A 19,090-nucleotide genomic window follows, 5' to 3' on the forward strand; every position below is an offset into this window, starting at 1 on the left:
ATAACAGACAGTATTGCATGTGTTGAAAGTTTAACTACAACACAGAAGTTAGGGAAAAAACGTACAAAACACATATTGCAAGGACAAATCTAACCTTTTGCTGTCATTTATAAATGGAAACAAGCTGCCACGCAGTTCAGCAGTAAAGGAGGATAAAGAAATGATAATAATCCTCGTGCTCTTCACATGAACTCCAACAAGGCATTTGAATGAGACTTTTAAAGCTGCAAATTGTCCATCAAAACACAGAGTAACTTTTGCTAATCCTTGTGCCACAGATTACTAATCCATCTGGAGAGCTATTTTTTTTTTTTTGCATGTGCTTACAAGGATCTAAGTGTCATCAGACAGAAAGACAACTAGGTTAGTAGCATGTTAAAAAAGAAAACAAACAAACAAACAAAAAACAACAGGCAGAAATAACTCCGAAGCAGTTGACCACAGAATAAGTAGGATTTGCAGAAGTACTTACAGCTCTCAATCTCCAGCGTGCAGTTCTGCTCATCCAGCGGATATCTCCGTAGGTCCATCATACAAGCAGCTGTTGTTGTAATTCTAGGGAGGAACCAGAAAAGCTTGTTAACGTGTCTTATCCCAATCTCTCCTTGATCTCAGAGAGCTGAAAGAAGAAAAGATATTTCTACATAACCGACTCTTTTGGCTATTTTTACTGAAATACTGTGTCTGATGCTTGTAATTAATGCTGTTCTAAGAAGGTTACGCCAGTCTGGTGGGCAACCAGAGAGCTCCCCCTTTACGCACCGCTATCACAGTACCATAAGCTTTAATAATCATCAACCAATTTATCCTGACAAAATGAAGCATGAATTAGGATAGCAGTATTTCTTTCATTTTCTAGTGAAGGACTTCAAAGCAAAACAGGAGAGGCTCAGAGAAAGGTGGCAGAGGAAATCTAAAGAGGAACAAAGACACATACTTCATATGATCTCTTAATACCCTAATCCTTTCATGAAACTCAATTCTTCTTCCTTCTGTTCAATAGTGCTTTCTAAATGAAGTATTATTTTATCTTCACATTAGAAAGCAAACATTTTCAGGACAGTTTTCCCAAAAAATCTAGACCGTATTTGTGTCTCCAGATTACACCAAACCCACAAGCGTTAACATGTGTCAAGCGTGCCTTTTAAAGTTTGAGAGAAACATCCGTATCATCAATAAATCTTTTCCTGATAAACTTCACAGAGGAATATTGCTCTGAGCTGAATATGAAACAAGGCACAATTCTCAGTAGCATTTTATTAACTATGTTCGCATCAAGTCTTCTCAGTGTGTAGACAAAAATCAATTTGTAATCTTCTTTTTTTACCCCTGCAAGCATGCTATATAATTCTGTAACAATTAAAAAAAACATTACAATATGGAATCTGCCAACAGTCAAAATAGTATGTCCTGCACATCCTCCACATGGGGCCAGGTGTGGATATAATGCCTAAGCTGAGAGGTTCTGCCCTTTCTTCTCTGCCCCTCTACCTGACCAAAGCCCTTCTCCTACAGCTGTTTGAGCCCGGTGATTTATACAGACTCCTCAGAAAAACAAGGATTTTCTCCTGTGCATTACGCACAGCTGACTAGCCAACTGCATCTGAGAAATCTGCTTCCACACCAGAAGAAAACTGTCAAATAACAGTCTAAAAACCTTATTTTGCATTCTCCAGTCTGATAAAACAGAGAACTCTCTCATTTCATGGAATTAATTCTCTCTCTTTGTATACCTAGTAAGAGTTGGTTAGAAGCAGAAAACTACAATTACCTGAGAGAGGCTCAAAATTCACTCAAAACTGACTCCAGTAATCCTTTCCAAAACATACCTAAGAAACACTAAAGCTATACAATCTTTTCAGTTTCTAACTGTCCTATCTTAAAATGCTTTACTGTCTTTTCCAGAAAAAAAAAATCCCTGTAAATTTCTTTAAAGAAAAGAGTAAAAACACCTTTTGGCATTAACTTCTTTCTTCAGTCACTACATGGGCACTCACAGAATTGCTTGTGAAAACATATTGTTTTCAATCAGTGTGAGTCACCAGAGATGCTTCAAAAGAAGGCTTCCTGGAATGGACAAAGGCAAGGAAGAAGCAGCCTTTGGCTCCCTGCAGTGGAAGTCTTCCAGCTTTTAAGAAAACCAGACTCCTGAGGAATATGTTTGTTGATAGAGGATGCAAATGGAGCAAGCAGCAGCATATATTGTTAAAAACAAAACAAAGCAAACAAACAAAATCAACAAACAAACAAAACCCCCACACACACAACTCCTGGCAGTTCATCCTTGGTTCCTTATTTTAAAATTTGGAGAAAAAGCATCAAGGAGATTGCCTTGTTCCAGTATCTATGAAAGACTAATTATTTTGGGAAATTTTGGGTGGAATGAGACCAGAAAAATACTACAGCTTATGTGTTTTAATTGTTTTGGTGAAGAGGTTTGTTGTCTTGTTTTGTGTAATACCCTCAGTATTTCCATAACTACGTATATTATAGTCATGAGTTTTTGAAGAATTTCAGTAGTTCGCAGAGGAAAAGGCAGGAGCATACATTTACAGTCACGGTTTAAGTGCACAAAACAATCACAGTAAGTATTAACCTGGTTGACTAAATTGCCTAATATCTTTCTCTATACTATACAAATTCTTCTTACCAGACTCTATCAGACCGGGGGCTCCAACAAAGAGAGTAAATCACACCTGTACTCTCCTCAGCAAAGTGTCTGTTCATACTGATGGTGAAGTTGAGCACTCACAATTCTGACATATCTGCAGTAGAATTTTGGGGTGCAACAAATACACCAAAAGAAGCCAAAGACTGCTGCCAGCTAGCATAAAAACTCTGTAGGAAACATTACAAAAGCATTAAGAGACACAGTGTCTTACTTCATAAGAACGTAAAGAAAAAAGCTGCACAGTAATGAAAATGATTGGTAGAGTTTTTATCAAGCTAAACCAGCAGTCTTGAATAATGTATTTAATTGAACTTGCTTGTTCATTTTTATCCATAATGCAATTCATTTAAATAGAACAAGAAGTCTGGCCTTCCTCTCTTAATATGTCCCTCACATTTTCACCCCGACTTTTCACACAGTCATGGTGAAGTAGAAAGAGTTCTCTTTCACCTTCAAAATGATTTAAACAGCAAAATTACCTTTTGTAAATTCTTAGTGGTTTGAAATTCATGGTCAATAGCTAAACCATATTACCAATGCAAGAGCATGCAAGAATTTCCCTGGAATACTTCTAAAGTCAAGACACACAACCTATACCTTTTCAGACAGAGGAAGAAACAGCAGCTCATTATAGCAGTTTGCAATACTTGAAACAGGCATAAAGCCTCTTCCCCAGACCAGAGCTACTTCAGTTTTCATAAAAGGATCAAAAATATTTTTATAGTGCACAAAATATAACATTGTATTTTGCATAATGTAACCTTGAGAACAACAAAAAAGTGAAAGCTTTTAAAAAACAGCACTGTGACTCAACACATTACAGTCATTAGGGATGATAACAGAATAACAGAGCTCTCAGAGAAACACCATATGAAATGAAACACATTACAGAACTGTCTTTTACACTAATCTTTTCATTTGCTCTTAAAGACAGAGAAACCTTGAGATAATTTATTTTATGATTCCTAACAACGCAAACCAGTTTTCGGCTTCCTCTTTTATGATCTATAGTTTCAATGTAGACTGACTACAGAGCAGCAGGGGAAAAACAAACAAACAAACAAACCAAACCAAAAAAAGCCAACAACAACAAAACCTCACACACACACCAAAACCAATCAACCAACCAACACACACCACCCAGGCAAAAACCTGAAGCACTAAATTGACCAAATAAATTAGACCTATGACAAACTTTGTTTCACAGCAAGCATAGTTCCAGCGCAAATATACTAGCAGGGAAATTATACTTTGCTGTCGATAATTTAAAATAATTTAGATAAACTTATTTCTAAGAAAGCCAGAAATCTGTCCTTGCCCCCAAACCTTTGTGGAGGTTCTCCAATTCAAATAAGAGCTGGAAATTAGCACTATTCTTTCATGGGCCAAACTTAAAGTAATGCAGAAAATAATACCTGCAATACATATTACCCATCAGTGCTAATAGTTCTGATATCACCAGTGAAGAAAAAGCAGCACTGAAGGCAGCAGAGCAACGCTAATGATACGCGGAGATGGATAGAACCCAATTCCCTCTCTGAGCTGCAGTGGCTCTGCAAAGCTATGGGGAATAAGCAGCAAGAGAAACTTATCTCTGCCCTGGAAGGAAGCAGCCCTGACCTGCAATCACAGGATTACAGACACACCAGAATGATGAGCAAGAAGGTGAGAATTTCAGATAATTCCTCTGAGTGGTACTATGAGAACTACGTAACATTCTCTTTACTCTGGCACTGATACATTGTGATCCTATCAAGTCAAAGACAGAGCTGAAGCTGAGGAAAATATAAAGACTAATTTTTTCTTTCAATCCTGTCAAAAGCAGTGAGAGACTGCTTTAGATTTGCATATCTGAAGGAAGACTATGAGCTCCCAATTAACAACATCAGGAGCAACGCAAAGTGCTTGCGACGATACCGCACTCTGTAACAGACTGCATCTCTTTATCATGGACTTCATAAGAATCCTCTGCACACAATGACTGAAAGTCTCAAACTCTCTAAATTAGCTACTAAAACTGTGTACCACAGCAAAAACCACTGTTCATGTTTGCTTCTTGGAAACAGTACTGCTGCACAACAGGTGGAAACACTGGTGGTAGCAGCAGCCAGTGGAACCAATTTCAAATACGTAGAAATCTAGGAACAAAACAATAATGTGATCTCTCTCCTGAACAATAATATTGGATATAGACATGCGTCAAGGTTGTTAGACATACTAACATATCTACTTCTAAACTCAAATAGATTTATTACTAATTATAGAGTTCACAGAATTCTTCCTCCTACTTATTCATATAAAGGGTAAGTTTCTCATTTATGATCGTAGGTTAAGAGTTGGCTTTAGCAAAGGATAAACAACAGTGACATTTCTACAAGTCCATCATTAAATCTGAACATTCAGCTACTAACTGCTATTATCTTTCAACTGTACACTGCATATAGAGTTTCTCAGTGTAGTTTTATAGGAAAACCATAGAAATTTTTACATTGATGTCTCAGGCTACCCAGAATCTGTAACATGTTCTCTTCTAATACCACTTCTCCACATTTCATGAGTATTCCAACCTAAGTTCTAACCTAGCTCATTACTTTCCTTTTGTTCCTGTTGTATGCAATCCTTGAATAGTTATGCACCCCCTGAAAGAACAAATTGTATTTGTTAAAGCTAGAAGGCACAACCGTAAGTTAAGGATAAGAAGGATATGATACAATTACATTTTCTAAATGTAATACAAGATAGGAAAAAACTTTTGCAGATGATAGAACACAGGGAGTCAAACAACATACAGAAACTTCAACCTCAGTAAGATTTGTTGCTGTTTATGTTGCTAGGAAAAGAAGCATAGAAGATTTTAAAGAGGAAACTAAAATATCCATGCCTCTGATCTTTCCTGGGAAGAAGCTGTGCATTTCTCTGCTGAAGGACAACCTCTTGTGCTATCTGCATGCCAGTTGGAAAGAGCCATGGAAAAGTGGAGAATTTGGCTGGTTTTCCGTGGTAAAGAAATTCTGAACTATGAGAAAGTTGCATCAGATTTTCATGCAATGATGCCCAATGTTCTATCTTTCCACATGTAGCTCTCTAAATTCTTCTTTAATTTAGATAGCTTTGCTACAATCCTGTCACTGAGTCCAGAACCCAGCCACAACATCATGTTCATAATTTAAATCGCCGCAAAAAGCACATATCACTCTGCAGTAAAATCTTCAGGTACAATAACCTCAGCTTTAAACCGAAATTATTCAAGTCTTTCTCTGAAGTAATACGTGCTCCTCTAAAAGATAACACCCATATAACACAGTATAGCCGCTATGGCAGAAGAACTCAGAGGACCACTTCATAATTTTAATATTTTATCACTGGCAAACTTAACTTTGCCTTTCAGCATTCCCTTCACTTTTCCCTTTCAAAAGAAATAAAAATAAAGGGAGAATGCTAAACCACTACAGGACTTACAGAACAATGAGACAATATGAGCACAATGGCTGTCTCAGTATGTAACAACCTTGAATTAAAGAATTAGTACATCTCCTCATAGTCCTTTTACTTTATGACCATCACTGGAAAATTGAAAGTTTTGCTCTCAGATATTTTGCAAACCTGTTCCTTATTCTGGTTGTGAAAATTGTGTGTCTATTTCACTCAGATATTGTCAGCATTGAAATAAAAAGTGCACTATTCCAGCTTCTTTCTCTTAAGAATTTACATTGCTATCACCCAAGACATGTTGCATACATCTTTAAACCAGTTGTGTCCTCTTCCACAGGAAAAAAAGTTTATCATTCATAAATTTCTTAAGAGAAAATTGTACAGCTCAGTGCATTTCAGAACATGTAAAACAGCTTTCTCACAATCAAGGCGGGGGGAGGGGAGATATTCTAGTAATTCAACTTTATATACATGAGTGTATAAGATTATTAAAATTTATTGCATTCTCTTTAAAATTATCTTTCTTACAATTCTGATACCACATTACATTTTGTACAGACTCAGACTATGGAAGAGCTAGAACTTTCTAAGGAGACACATGAATTTGGTGGCTTTTTAATCAGTTCTCAGTGCCTAAAATAACTGGTGCTCACTGTTATCACACCCTACATTAACATTTTTTTATTCCAGGATGATAAAGATACAATGTTTAATTAAATAATTGAAGAGCTACAGAGAAAAGAGAGTATCTTCTCCACAAAACATGCACTGCTTCAATGCACAAATTGTGCAGATAACACTGCTGCTAGAAACGCAGGAACAAGGAACTACAGATTAACATAGGTAAAATAGTATGAGCTTGGCCGCCAAGCTATCTTTTCATGCCTTAGAGACTAACAACTACAGTAGCATTAGCACCATATAGTGCAACATTTGGCTTGTTTCCCTCAGGAGCCCGTGCCTGAACGTTAAATCACAGGGGTCTTAGGGAACACTGTGTAACCCTCTCCTCGCACCCCTGAAATGTCTGGAGTAGTCAAACTTCAGCAGCTGCTGGACACAGCTCCTCCTGGAAGGCATCTTCAAGGCCCATGTGTTTACACAGCCTGCAGCTCCTGCACCTTCCTGTTGGCAAACAACTCGCACTCTGGATGGTGAGCTCACACAGAAAATGCTTCCACTTCTTCACTATGTTCTCAATCTATACTTTCTGGGCAGATTCAATCCTGCAAAATCCTTTCTTCTCACAGAATGCCTCCAAGAGTGTTACCAAGTACTTGCCTATTCAGGGAGACATCTGAGTGGAAGGTATTTTCACTATCCTGGGACAAATAAAGTTCTACTCAAGTTAAAAATTAATGTGAAAGTCAAAATCTTCAGTAGAAAAGGCACATTCAGTTTTATGATTGCAGCTTATTTAGTAATTCTTATAGAAGAAGTAAGATAAGGCCCAAAGCTCCTATTCCTCTGGCTTTTGTGAGTCAGAATAAGAAGGCTCATTTTCCACAGGGAAATGTCAATAGATATAATAAATTTAACGAATTCTTCATAAGCAGAATTACCCTCAGATCCAAAAAGGTGGAACAAAAAGTCAGTAAAAACCCTCTAGTGCAGACCCAAAATTAAGTTTCTCCCAAGAACCTTTACAACAAAGCAGTAACCCATAAAATTCTAACCCTCACAGAATTCTGAGACGTAAGTAAAATGAACTCTCCCTGTCCTAAAGCAGGAGTCACACTTTAAAAGCAATGAAGCAGCGCAACAGTTAACAGCCAGAATAAAGACAAACTGTTTTAAGCATAGTACAATAAGAGACACAAGTTTTTTATTACTTATTAGCTCAATTATGATTAGGAATTTCCTATCCACACAGACTTGAACTCAAGAATAATTGCACTGCCTCTCTACATGACCATAGGATTTCACTAGGACCATTTCCCTTCTATGCTATTTTCCACCACTAAAAAATCTGCTATATACCTCTCTAATTCTAGCAAAAAATGCTCTTCACTCTGCTCTAAAAGGACCTCACTGCTAGGAGTGAAGTATTTAATCACCTCATCTTCATTTCTTCTATTTTCTGTCTACAGACAACCTGACATTCCCCAAAATGCATCAGAAGCTTTTCAGTAGCGTGTCTGGTGAGTGGTACAAACAACTGTGGGTGATGTGCTTACCCTGAAAGAGAATGGGTTAAGAGGAAAAAATTCTCCTCTGAGCAGATCTGCAACCACAGAACTGTGTGATAATATTTGTGCCTTTCAGTAACCACTGTGGTCCAGGTTATTTCTAGCACCCCATTTATGTAAACTTTCCATACAGCATTACACTAGGCTGTCTCTATGTACAACCGAGTCTTAAACAAATTTAGATGACAAAGAATAACAGAATCCCTGAAAAGGTCTAAAAACTGAACTGGCATTCACCAGCTACTCAGATTCAGCAAACAGATCATGCTGAGTGATCCCAAAAACAAGAGCACAGATCTCCTGAGTCACAGGAGAGCTTATCCTGACCAACACCTCCCACTACAGCACCGTTATCTCAGCCACTGCAGGTATAATGCGCTCTGCATGCTCTGAACTACTCTCGCAAAATGGATCTCCTTACCTCTGGCAACAAATACCTCTTTCATTCTCTGCCTGAGAGAGGCCAGTCACTATCAAACAGCTGTACCAAATATAAAATGTATTGTTATTTTTATTTTTGATGAGAGCTGAGAGCACAGGCAATGGCTGAGCACATCAGAAAGGCCTTCATGTTGATCCCTGCTGTCCCCACCTTCCCTCTCCCCTCCTGCTGCTTCTAAGCATAACACAATCCAACAAACAAAAAAGAGAATGGAAAACTGCCTCTTTTTGTACTGGTATTGAACAAAGCTGATTAAATCTATTGTAATCATTCAATACAATAACCAAATATCCTTGTAATTTGACTGTTGTCATAAGATTGATATCTCTTGCTTTGCAAACAAATATTTCAGCTTCACTCTGGTATTTAGAGAACAGTAAGAGACACATATCCAAATACATAATGCCACCCTACCGACATCCTTTCAAATATCACTGTAATATCAACTGGCAATAAAGAGAGAACACAAACACCACCAATGATCTTAAATCTCCAAAGCATCTGAAGTATTGCCCACAGACTTACAGACCTACTATGCTGACATATTAACACTACCATAGGCTAGGTAAGCACATTGATACTAACGCATCATTTCACTTTAATTTTATGGGCTCAGAAATGCATATATCACTGCTACTGGTAAAACATAGATCTAAGTATCTTTAAGGGTTCTATACGCATCAGTTGCTGAAACCTCACAAAACCTCAGACGAATAAGCTAAAGACATTTTTAAAGCAGAATGAATTCTTCCACTGGCACAACCTCAGTTAGGATTCAACAGTCAAATTCTCCAATCCAGTGTGGCTAGTCACAGAGTGCTTCCAACTACTCTTGCTTTTAACTTTTCATAGGAACCACTTATCCTCACGTGTTTGCCATGACCAACAGCCAGAGGCTGACACTGCACTGGTAAGTGGGTGGAAGGCAGTGTTATCAAACCAGGACAAACGATGCTGCTGATTGATCTTAGATTGCCTGGCTTTGTTTCAGTGATGTTTTTATTTCCAGAAGATTTGTTTTCATCGTATTAAGCATATCACATCATTTATTCCGTAGAATAGACTTTTATTTAATATTTTTTTAAAAATATGTATTATTTATCCGTTAATGTTTTAGTGCTTATATTTAGTCTTTGGAGTTACCTAAGCAGATGTGCACGTATGCCAAAGAGGACATCAAATTCTGTACTGAGTACATACGATACTATGTCTGACAAAGCTGGATAACAAAAATACAGATAGTGGGTATGCAAATATGAAAAAAATGTATTATATTAGTATACATATTTCCATTCCAGAACAGTATTTTGAAATTATACAAAAGAAATTGCTTACTTGAAATGACTACTAGAGTTCTTAAAATCGGCTACAATTTCTTCCAGTTTTTGCCAATCATGATTTGTATAATATTAAGGTACTGTGTGTAAAGCATAGATGAAGATGACACATATTATGTATTTTATATATACCCAGTAAGAACTAACCCCTAGGGATATAACTACAGAACTTCATTGTTCACCTGAGCCCTGTATGTCCAGTGTCAGTGGGGCTTCTCTACCCCAATTAACAGCCAGAGCTGGGGCTGCTTAAGCTGCCTTTAATAAATCACCTGTTTGCACTGCAGCGGATATTTTTAGGCCTAATTCGCAGCATACAGGTTTCAAATGACAGATTCCTATTAACATCAGCTGACTTTAGGTAAGGTTCCTGCAGAGGGGCGGGGGGGTGGAAAAAGGAAGAAAAATTTTAAAAAATACACAGAGATTATTTTTATATATAAAATGCTAGAATATGGAGCTGGGAAAATAGGAGAACCCTTCTTATTCATATAAATGCTTTAAGATAGATCTGACTCAAGCAAAATACGAGCAGTTTATACTGCACATTTTATCCTTAAACATCGACTTTTTTTCCTACTTGGGCTGATCTGCAAGTAGACATCTGCGGAGAAAACCTGTTTTGCAGCTATTTCTGATCACGCTCCTTGTTTCCTTTCCCCCAGCAGACAGGTCTACTGACATGATACCCAAGGCAGTAGAATTGCTTTTTAATTTGAAACAAACAAACAAAATAAATTACTTAAAACTGCCTCCTATCACATTGCAGATGTCATGCCTGGCCCCAGTGCTTTCTCATCTATTCTGTTAGGCTGATACAATCAATCTTCCATTTCATAGCTGGTCCATTTTAGACACCAAATACACTTATTACCTTAATGCACTATTAAAGTAACAGCAATATTATTTTGAAAATAGGAAGTCATGTTCTCCTTTACCATTTCCAAATCAGTACCTACATTTCAGACTAATTCAACTTTAGTTAAGGGTTTGTTGAGCACATCAAAGAGGCTACAGGTTTGGTTGGTCATTTTGTTTGTTTGGGTTTTGTTGTGCTGGGTTTGGTTTTGGGGGGTTTTGTTTGTTTTTCTTCCTTAACAATGAGTCAAACCTAATAACTATAACTGAGAGGCAACTGCCGCTATCCTGCTGAAATCCACACCAGTCCCCAAGGGCTACATCTCCTCTTGTGCCAAAGTTAGGCTGTTCAGTTACAACCTTCTGTTCCTCATCTTCATTTCAGAATATTCTTAACTTTGTTCCAAACAGAAACAGGAAAAACGCCCCAAAACTTCTGACATATTAGTTACATCATACTGGCAAGAAGAAATAAAAGCTTGATGAGCTATATAAAACACTGAAAATTGGAAATCTACACAGAAAAGCTGCATCGAGGCTGCTTTTTGATATTCACTTGCTCCTTTCCTGTTTCTGAAATAATGCCTTTAAAACTTCTCAGTAACCTGTTCTCAGGGGCTAGAACACTAATTCAATACAGTGGGGAGGGAGGAAAAAAGAAAGAAAGAAAAAAAAAAGTTCCTCCCAATTACCATGTTTTATTGCAGAATGTGCTTTTTAATAAATAAAATTTGTACTAATTTAAGACAAGCTTCAGTAATCTTACCAGGCTCTTCTATTCCATTATAACAGTAGCAAGATCCACCAGTCTTTTAGCCACAGTTATTTGCATTTATGATGAATAAAGCGATTAGATTTGGAAGATACTTGACTCTGACCTGGCAAACAGCCTAAGATGATTCTGTACACAATGCCATTATCACACAGTGTATGACCCGAGTCTCAAAAAGAATCAGAGGAGTTCAAATGATTCCAATCAGCAATTAATCAGGTCTCTGCTTTCCATATCCTTATGCAGTGGGTATAAATTTTGAAGTTTTGTATATCCAGAACTGCAATTTAACATTTTGTGCTGCAGTGAAAGTTCAATCAATACATCAGCTATATATGAAAGATTTCTTGGTACTGTGGTTCTTCTATAATCTAAGTTAGAAAACATGTCCCCCATTGCTTTTCATGTTACCTTGGCTATACATGGGACTTTCTTTTCTCCAGGAAATAATTTATGACTAGTTCACACTAGAGGTGTACAAAGAGTCAACTGCAAAACATCAGTCCTACCCTGAACACAGCAAGTAAACATTTCATGAGAAAAATAAATGCTTATCTGAGATATGTTGGACCTGTCCTGTATTCAGGGTTTTTTGAAAAGCAACCAGTTTGCTTTAAACATCTTTTTTCTTTTCTTTTTTTTTTTTTTCCTAAACAATCTCTAAAATACTCCCATCCTTTACTTAAAAGTCTTTTATACATAAACAATAGGACAACACATGCTGAAACTCAGTAAATTAAATTCAGAGCTTCAGAAAGGCATTTACTTGATTAAATGCACAGGTACTTTGAGGTGAATGAAAACACTTGCACAAACCCCCAAGGTGAATGCACCACTTGCATGGCAGGTTCAGCACAGAGGCATCCCAGAGGCACAGCAGCGCGTCTGGTGACTCCCGTGTCCTCTTTCCCACATCCTCACCCACTCCCAAGCGCAGTCACAGGAGCAATGGCCATCCAGCCACAGCCCTTCGGCAAAATGTGAACGACTTCTCAAAACAATCAACCTGTTTGACAGGCTTTAGAGGAGGGAATTTCCAGCAGCAAAACTAGTGTTTCCTAGGACAGACATTTATAAAGCAGGAACTTAAAAACTCAAGACTTTGAGTTTGTTCCCAAATCTGGTGTTTATCATCTTCACTGTGAAGAGCACTGAGCATCTCTTTTAAATGTTATTTTTCACATTACAAATGCCTGTATGTCAACACTGTTATCTGATACCAAATGATGATAAGAGGACATGGTAGTTTCCATTAACCACCTTTTAATTTTCTTAATGTACAAGGAAAATAGTAGTTTGTGCCACTCTCTCCATGAGGCATAATACTTATAGGACAGATGCCTGAGAATCTTTTTAAAAGTAACAATTCAACAGAAAAGTCTTAGCAGGGATGTAGAGTCCAAGCCAGCACTGCCTTCAATACAGGGATTGTAGAAGAGAATGCTGTATAATGAAGCAGTGACACTTTCATTGGCTAGCAGGTTTTTCCAAGGAAGAAAAATGGAAAATAACATGAAAATTATCTTTGCTATGTGGGTAAGATAGCTCCATATAAGCCAGTGCCAGCATTCTTCTCATTTCACAATACATACTCCCAAGTATCTAGTTAAATGCTGCACAGGAAGAAATATCCATCTGATTGGGTTTTTGTTTGGTTGGGGTTGGTTTTGTTTGGTTGTTTTGTTTTAATTGTCACAACAATTCAGTATTTCATATACAAACTTACTTTCAGATATTTCAAGTATGGGCCAGAATCCTTCACTACTGTCATGCATTACATATGTTCATTTAACCTAAAGCTAGAGCTAGTGACTCTGCAAAATCTCTCCTATATGTGGTAAAACTAATTTCTAACCATAGATCAGAAATCTAGCAAATAATGCCAGCAATTTAATAGCTTTGTTGTTAAGGTTAAATGTTTCTTCCTTGATTTTCCCCCAAGCTGACAAATGAGAAGACTAACCACATACACGTCAGTGCTGCGCTAAGGAAGCACGCCTTCAGAAGTTAGATGGATTCAGCTTATATTGCAATACCAGTTTAATAGAGATACAGACACCAATGTGATAACCAACTTGCTCGAACTGCTGTACTTCTCAGATTTTTCTACAGTCAGTAATCTCAAATTTATGACACAAGCAAGCATGTTTGTGATCTAAAGACCCCCCAGCATCCTCCCCTTGCACACAGCTTCAAGTACAGAGGTATTAACCCCTGTATTGCATAGAAAATATATATACTTGTTAAGGAGACATCAGATGTAGAACTCCAATTGACAGGAAAATAACTGTTCTCTCATTTGCAAAAATAACTATTCAAGAGTAATCCTGAACTTCCTTTGATTGCACCTGCAACACAAGGTCTTTCCTAAACAAATGAAGAGTAAAATAAAGCATGAAGACCAAACACAATTGCCCTAGTGTTTGCAAATAATGATCAGGAACCCAGGAGTGATACTTAAAAGTAAACGATCCTCTAAATTATGAGTGAGACATACAAAATCAGTGACTTTTGTGAAGAGCAAACCCAGAAAATGTTTGAACACAGAAATGGCAATACTATTCTGTGAAAGAAGCAATAGCAGACAATTTGGTGAGCAGGATGGCCATGACAGACAGATGACATCAAAGAAGAAATGACATTTTAAGGAATTGTCTTTCAGTTGTGCCTAAATTATTGTTTTTCCTGTTGTTTCTTGCAAGCCATGAGAATGAATAAATGTATGAGTAAGAAATAAAAGCAAAACAATAGAAAAGCAGTAAAAGTATTTACTTTCCATCTGTCACATATAAATCACACTTGAATTCTAGTAATTAAAAAAAAACAACGTTTGGAGTGAAACAACTAGCTGTAAATCCTGGCTCGAGTTTTGGCTAGGTTACAGACTCAAACGTCTGTGAATCTTTTGAACCCGTGAGGAATGACCTATAGTTACCCCCATAAAATGGGCACTGTAAGTGTCACATGTTGTCAGTAGGACTGAAGATGAAAATTCAGCACTTCTAGCTGTAATGTGCTTGAAGGTTTGCAGCAAAGCTTGGCAGAGGTGTGCTTAAAAGAAGAGAGCACACATCCAAATTCTGCCTCTTAGCAACAAGATATAATCTTAGCATTTGATTTAAAAGGCAGGTGATGAATCACAAATCTTCATAAATAAGGAGATGGCAATACACCCTCTTTGCATGGTGTAAATGTCATGAGAGGAGGAGATGGAAAGCAAACTATCACATAGCTAAGCCACTACCATCTGCACAATTAATGTATGTTCTAAGCAACGAGAGAGTAGGAGGGAAAAGCATCATCACTTATGACTATGTAGTCATTAGCCAAGATCCTAATCTTCATTAGACAAATGAATTAAAACTCACCATTTACTGAAGCTGTCACAGTGGCTCCAAAACAATACTTTAAAAATGGTCCCACTGGAGATGGATGAAAACGATGCATTTTGAAGGAGTAGTTAGTAATCAGAAGCATGACATCAAGATAAAGTGACAGTCTAATGCTACTAATCTAAGGCAACCCTCCTCCCTTCCCCCCAATTCAAGCAATTTTTACAATAAGGAAGAAAACGAAATAAAGAACATTGTGAATTTTAGAGGAAAATGATGACTCAGGGGATCAACAAGGTCTGTAATTGAATGGAAAACTGACCACAAATACACAACTGGCTTTCCAAAAGATTTAGAGATTGCACAGAATTTACATTAGGAAATTGCTGAACAGAAAACCTGGATGAGCACACAGCAACGATGCAGAATAGTGGAGTTAAGTAAAGCCAGAAGCGGGGACGATAATGTATTTTCAAAGCAAACCCAAGGAAGCAGGAGAACGTTTTGTCGGTTCGAAGGATATACGTGATCAATTACAAATTGGGGGGGGGGGGGGGGTGGGCGACGGACAGGACGTCCAACACTACAAGCTGCAGATCTTACCTATACAGTTTCTTTTCATTACTACTCATTTATTGAAAATAATACAAAAGCAATGCTCCGATGGGGAAAGGGAAAGTCTTTGTTAACACCGACCCACTGAGAAGCACTTGTTTATCTAAATGAAAACTCTGCCATGTTCCTGGCCACGAAACAACTTCCCTAAACTTTTTAGTAGATAACTCCTCCAATGCAGAGCTGACACCCTCTTTTCTTCACTGATATCACACTTTCGGGACGGAAGACAAAAGATTTGTCACACTAGGCCTGAACTACCAATGCCTTTTAAAAAGCAGTTTGAACATCATGTTTTCCAGGTCTGGTAAGAACTGCTGAACAACAAGGAACCAAACTTTTCATTCGTTCATTCCTGTCAAAACTAATGAACACAAATGAACCCTCATTTTCTGCTCATTTTGCTTAACTGAAATGGAATTTTAAAAGTCTGAAAGTATGAGGATACCTTATTTCTATAAATACTTCTGGTTTTCTGCCATGAACACAATATTACATTTGCCACATGCCCACTCTGTTTTGCAGGGGTGGGAAATTCAGGAATGTAGTAGTGATATTCTGAGATATTTGCTCAGGCCCAGCAAACTCAAAAAGTTTGCCAGCTTAGCCATCAGTTACATACCCAGCATAAGATAAAACACAATATACAAATCCATTACTTAACAAAGCAAAAAAAGCAAAGTCATTTTTTGCTATTTATTGAACCGACAAATGCAACTTAATATAAAACAAAAGAGATCTATGTGATAAAAACTGTTTTATCCATGCTTTTTTTAATCATCTTTCATAAGGTTAAGTCATAATTACATTTCGCTTCTGGAAGCTATATAGTTCAGGCATTGTATCTATTAGTCATGTATTCCCTAATTGCCTTATATTAATCTAATATCTATGCTTTCCTCTGAAAAAATTAGCAATAAAATTCTGTAATATCTATAAGAAACAGCAGAAGTAACAGTTAATATTTACTTTAGCTCTTGATATCCAACAAATATTAGTGTTCATGCCCTTTTTCTTGTGTTCAGTCCTGTGGGGTAGTATTCCCAGTGCCAACAATCTCAGTGCTTTTATTCAGTCTTACCATTATTTCTATGACCAGGACACAGCATATTTTCCTCGCAATCTCACAGACCACAGACAAAGATCTGTATTGAAATTAAAGCTGTATTTAAAAAAAAACAAAAAACATAAAACTTAAAGAAAATTAAACGAGGTGACCAGATAAGACAGGTGGAATGAGAGTCTATCTGCTTCAATACATGAAAAAGACCTTCGGTATGCATGAAAACACAATATTAACACAGGGGAAAAAGAGGAAAAGAAAAAAAAATGAAGAAGAAGGAAAAATCACAGTATCAGATTCTGAGATATTACTATATGTGATGGTTTTGGGGAAAAAAATAATATCAAGTGTTTAATATAACGAAAGAGCGTCATGATATGTAAATGCATGTAAGCTTTGGGTTTGTACAGTTAAATTGAAGGAACAAGAAAGCAACAATGACAGAAAGCCAGAATTCAAACGGTGAACTGCAGCTGTTGTTGATTTACACAAGTGGGACCCCACATGCAGCATCACTGGGCACCTACAGAAGAACTGCCTGTGCAAGGGCAACCTGTCTTCCTAATCCTTGAGGATGAAGATCTTTATACCCTCAAACAACTGGATTTCCATCTCTTCCAGAAGTGTAACTTGTGCTCATGTCTCCTCAGATTTTTGTTGTTGTTATTGTTATTTGTTTGGATTTGGTTTTAAGCTAACTATTTCCAAAACATCATAACCCTGAATTCTGTGGGGTTAGTACCTGGAAAAGACTTCAGGACTCAGAACCACATTAAGTTTTATGTATTTGTATTGCTAAAGACATATATAACTGCAAACTAAGATCACTTTCCTGGCCACCAGCATCTAACATTGTATCAGCATCCTTCTATTTCCCTAAAACTATACCATGCCTTCTCTATGACATAAAAACATCTCGCATCAGAAGCTGAACACAGAAGGCCGTGAAAAGTAATTAATCTTGACTATGTCTTCAACATGTCTTGCTTCAAAAGGAAATAAACTACTCAGTTTGGTTGGGGGGAGGGATGGTTGTTTATTTTAATGCACAGCAATGCCCTTATACAATTCTTATTCAGATAAATATTTCAGCTCTAGAATGTATTTTCTTGAAGGCATACCCAAGTTACCCAAAAATGACTAATGGCATATCCTTCTTATGGCTATTCTACTATCTTTTTGAAAGTCCAACAGCAACAATTCATCTCCTCTCTGTCGTACGTGACATTTCTCCATCAACACTATAAAACAATATTCTAAGGCATTTCAGGATAACCATAATGTACTATTCATGCATTAGAATTGTGTGTGCTTTGGACACCCTCTTGTTGTAGAAACAGCCCACAGACTACAGATGCACAGTGCTTTATTCTCAGTTGTTAGCAGAGAATATAATGTAGTCTGGGATGTAATTATGAAATAAGCTTCTAATATGTATAATCAGAAATAAAAGGAGAGAGGAATGAATATTCAGTATGTGCTTCCTTGCCTTTCTCATTTCCCATCTTGTGCACCAATTGTCATCTCTGCTCCAAATGGAGCAGATATGAGCCACATTCTAGAGAGAAAATGATAAGATGAAAACACGGTTGATGATATCTCACTGAAAGGACTGAGCTTGTCAGCAAGGTCTAAAAATAATTTACCTTCTCAGCTGACCACATACAATCATTCTGTAGTCATCTAAGTTCAGGAGACTCCTAAGTTAATTGCCTGAAATTTGTAATGTTTTGGTAAAAATATCTAAAAAGTAGATTGTGAGAAGTCTCATGATCATAGTAAATTAACGTTTTGTTGCTCTCCCACACAAGCAGATGCATTCAGAATTTTGTTGGAGTGTTTTTTCCTGTGCAGTAGCAGCTATAATACCTTGTTAAGGTACATGGTTATTATTCTAAAACACATTTTGTTTTTAGATATTAAAAAAAAAACTACACAAAGACTATTGCTACCTAATTTTTGCTTGCATTTCCACCAGTAACAACTGCCGTAAAAACTGGCACGACAAAGGAAGTCACAAATTGCAAATGACAAAAAAAGGGGACAGAACTTGTGGATGGCAATATTGTAATAAATAACTCTTTTCATCTAGATCCAATATTGCTAATGTTTATTCAGAGACATCTGAATGCAAGTAGGTTCGGGACTGACAGAAATGACACACTAAAGGGGTTTAGAAAAGTTACAGCCCATGAGAGGGAAGCCCGCAAAATAAATGCTAGAACACTTGGTCCAAACCATACCACACCAGTTTTAGCACTTTAAACAGGCAAAGCACTGGCATGCAACCCCATCTACAGTAAAATTAACTACAATGGAGAAAATGTAATGATTTCTCAATTCAGATGCTGAGAAGAATAACGCACTCCAGCAAACCGT

The 19,090-nt window shown here is 37.3% G+C and overlaps 1 protein-coding gene across 6 annotated transcripts in view; it reads right to left on the reverse strand.

Moving 5' to 3' along the window:
* GABRB2 (gamma-aminobutyric acid type A receptor subunit beta2) overlaps positions 1 to 19,090 on the reverse strand; it is a 148,599-nt gene that overhangs the window by 72,320 nt on the left and 57,189 nt on the right. For all 6 annotated transcript variants that reach the window (XM_065030057.1, XM_065030059.1, XM_065030060.1 and 3 more), the window contains one exon: positions 473 to 555. In XM_065030057.1, the coding sequence (XP_064886129.1) occupies positions 473 to 555 (83 nt within the window). The remainder of the gene's footprint in view (positions 1 to 472; positions 556 to 19,090) is intronic.

Source organism: Columba livia, chromosome 14 (assembly GCF_036013475.1).
Source record: "Columba livia isolate bColLiv1 breed racing homer chromosome 14, bColLiv1.pat.W.v2, whole genome shotgun sequence".
In the NCBI taxonomy this organism is placed as follows: domain Eukaryota; kingdom Metazoa; phylum Chordata; class Aves; order Columbiformes; family Columbidae; genus Columba; species Columba livia.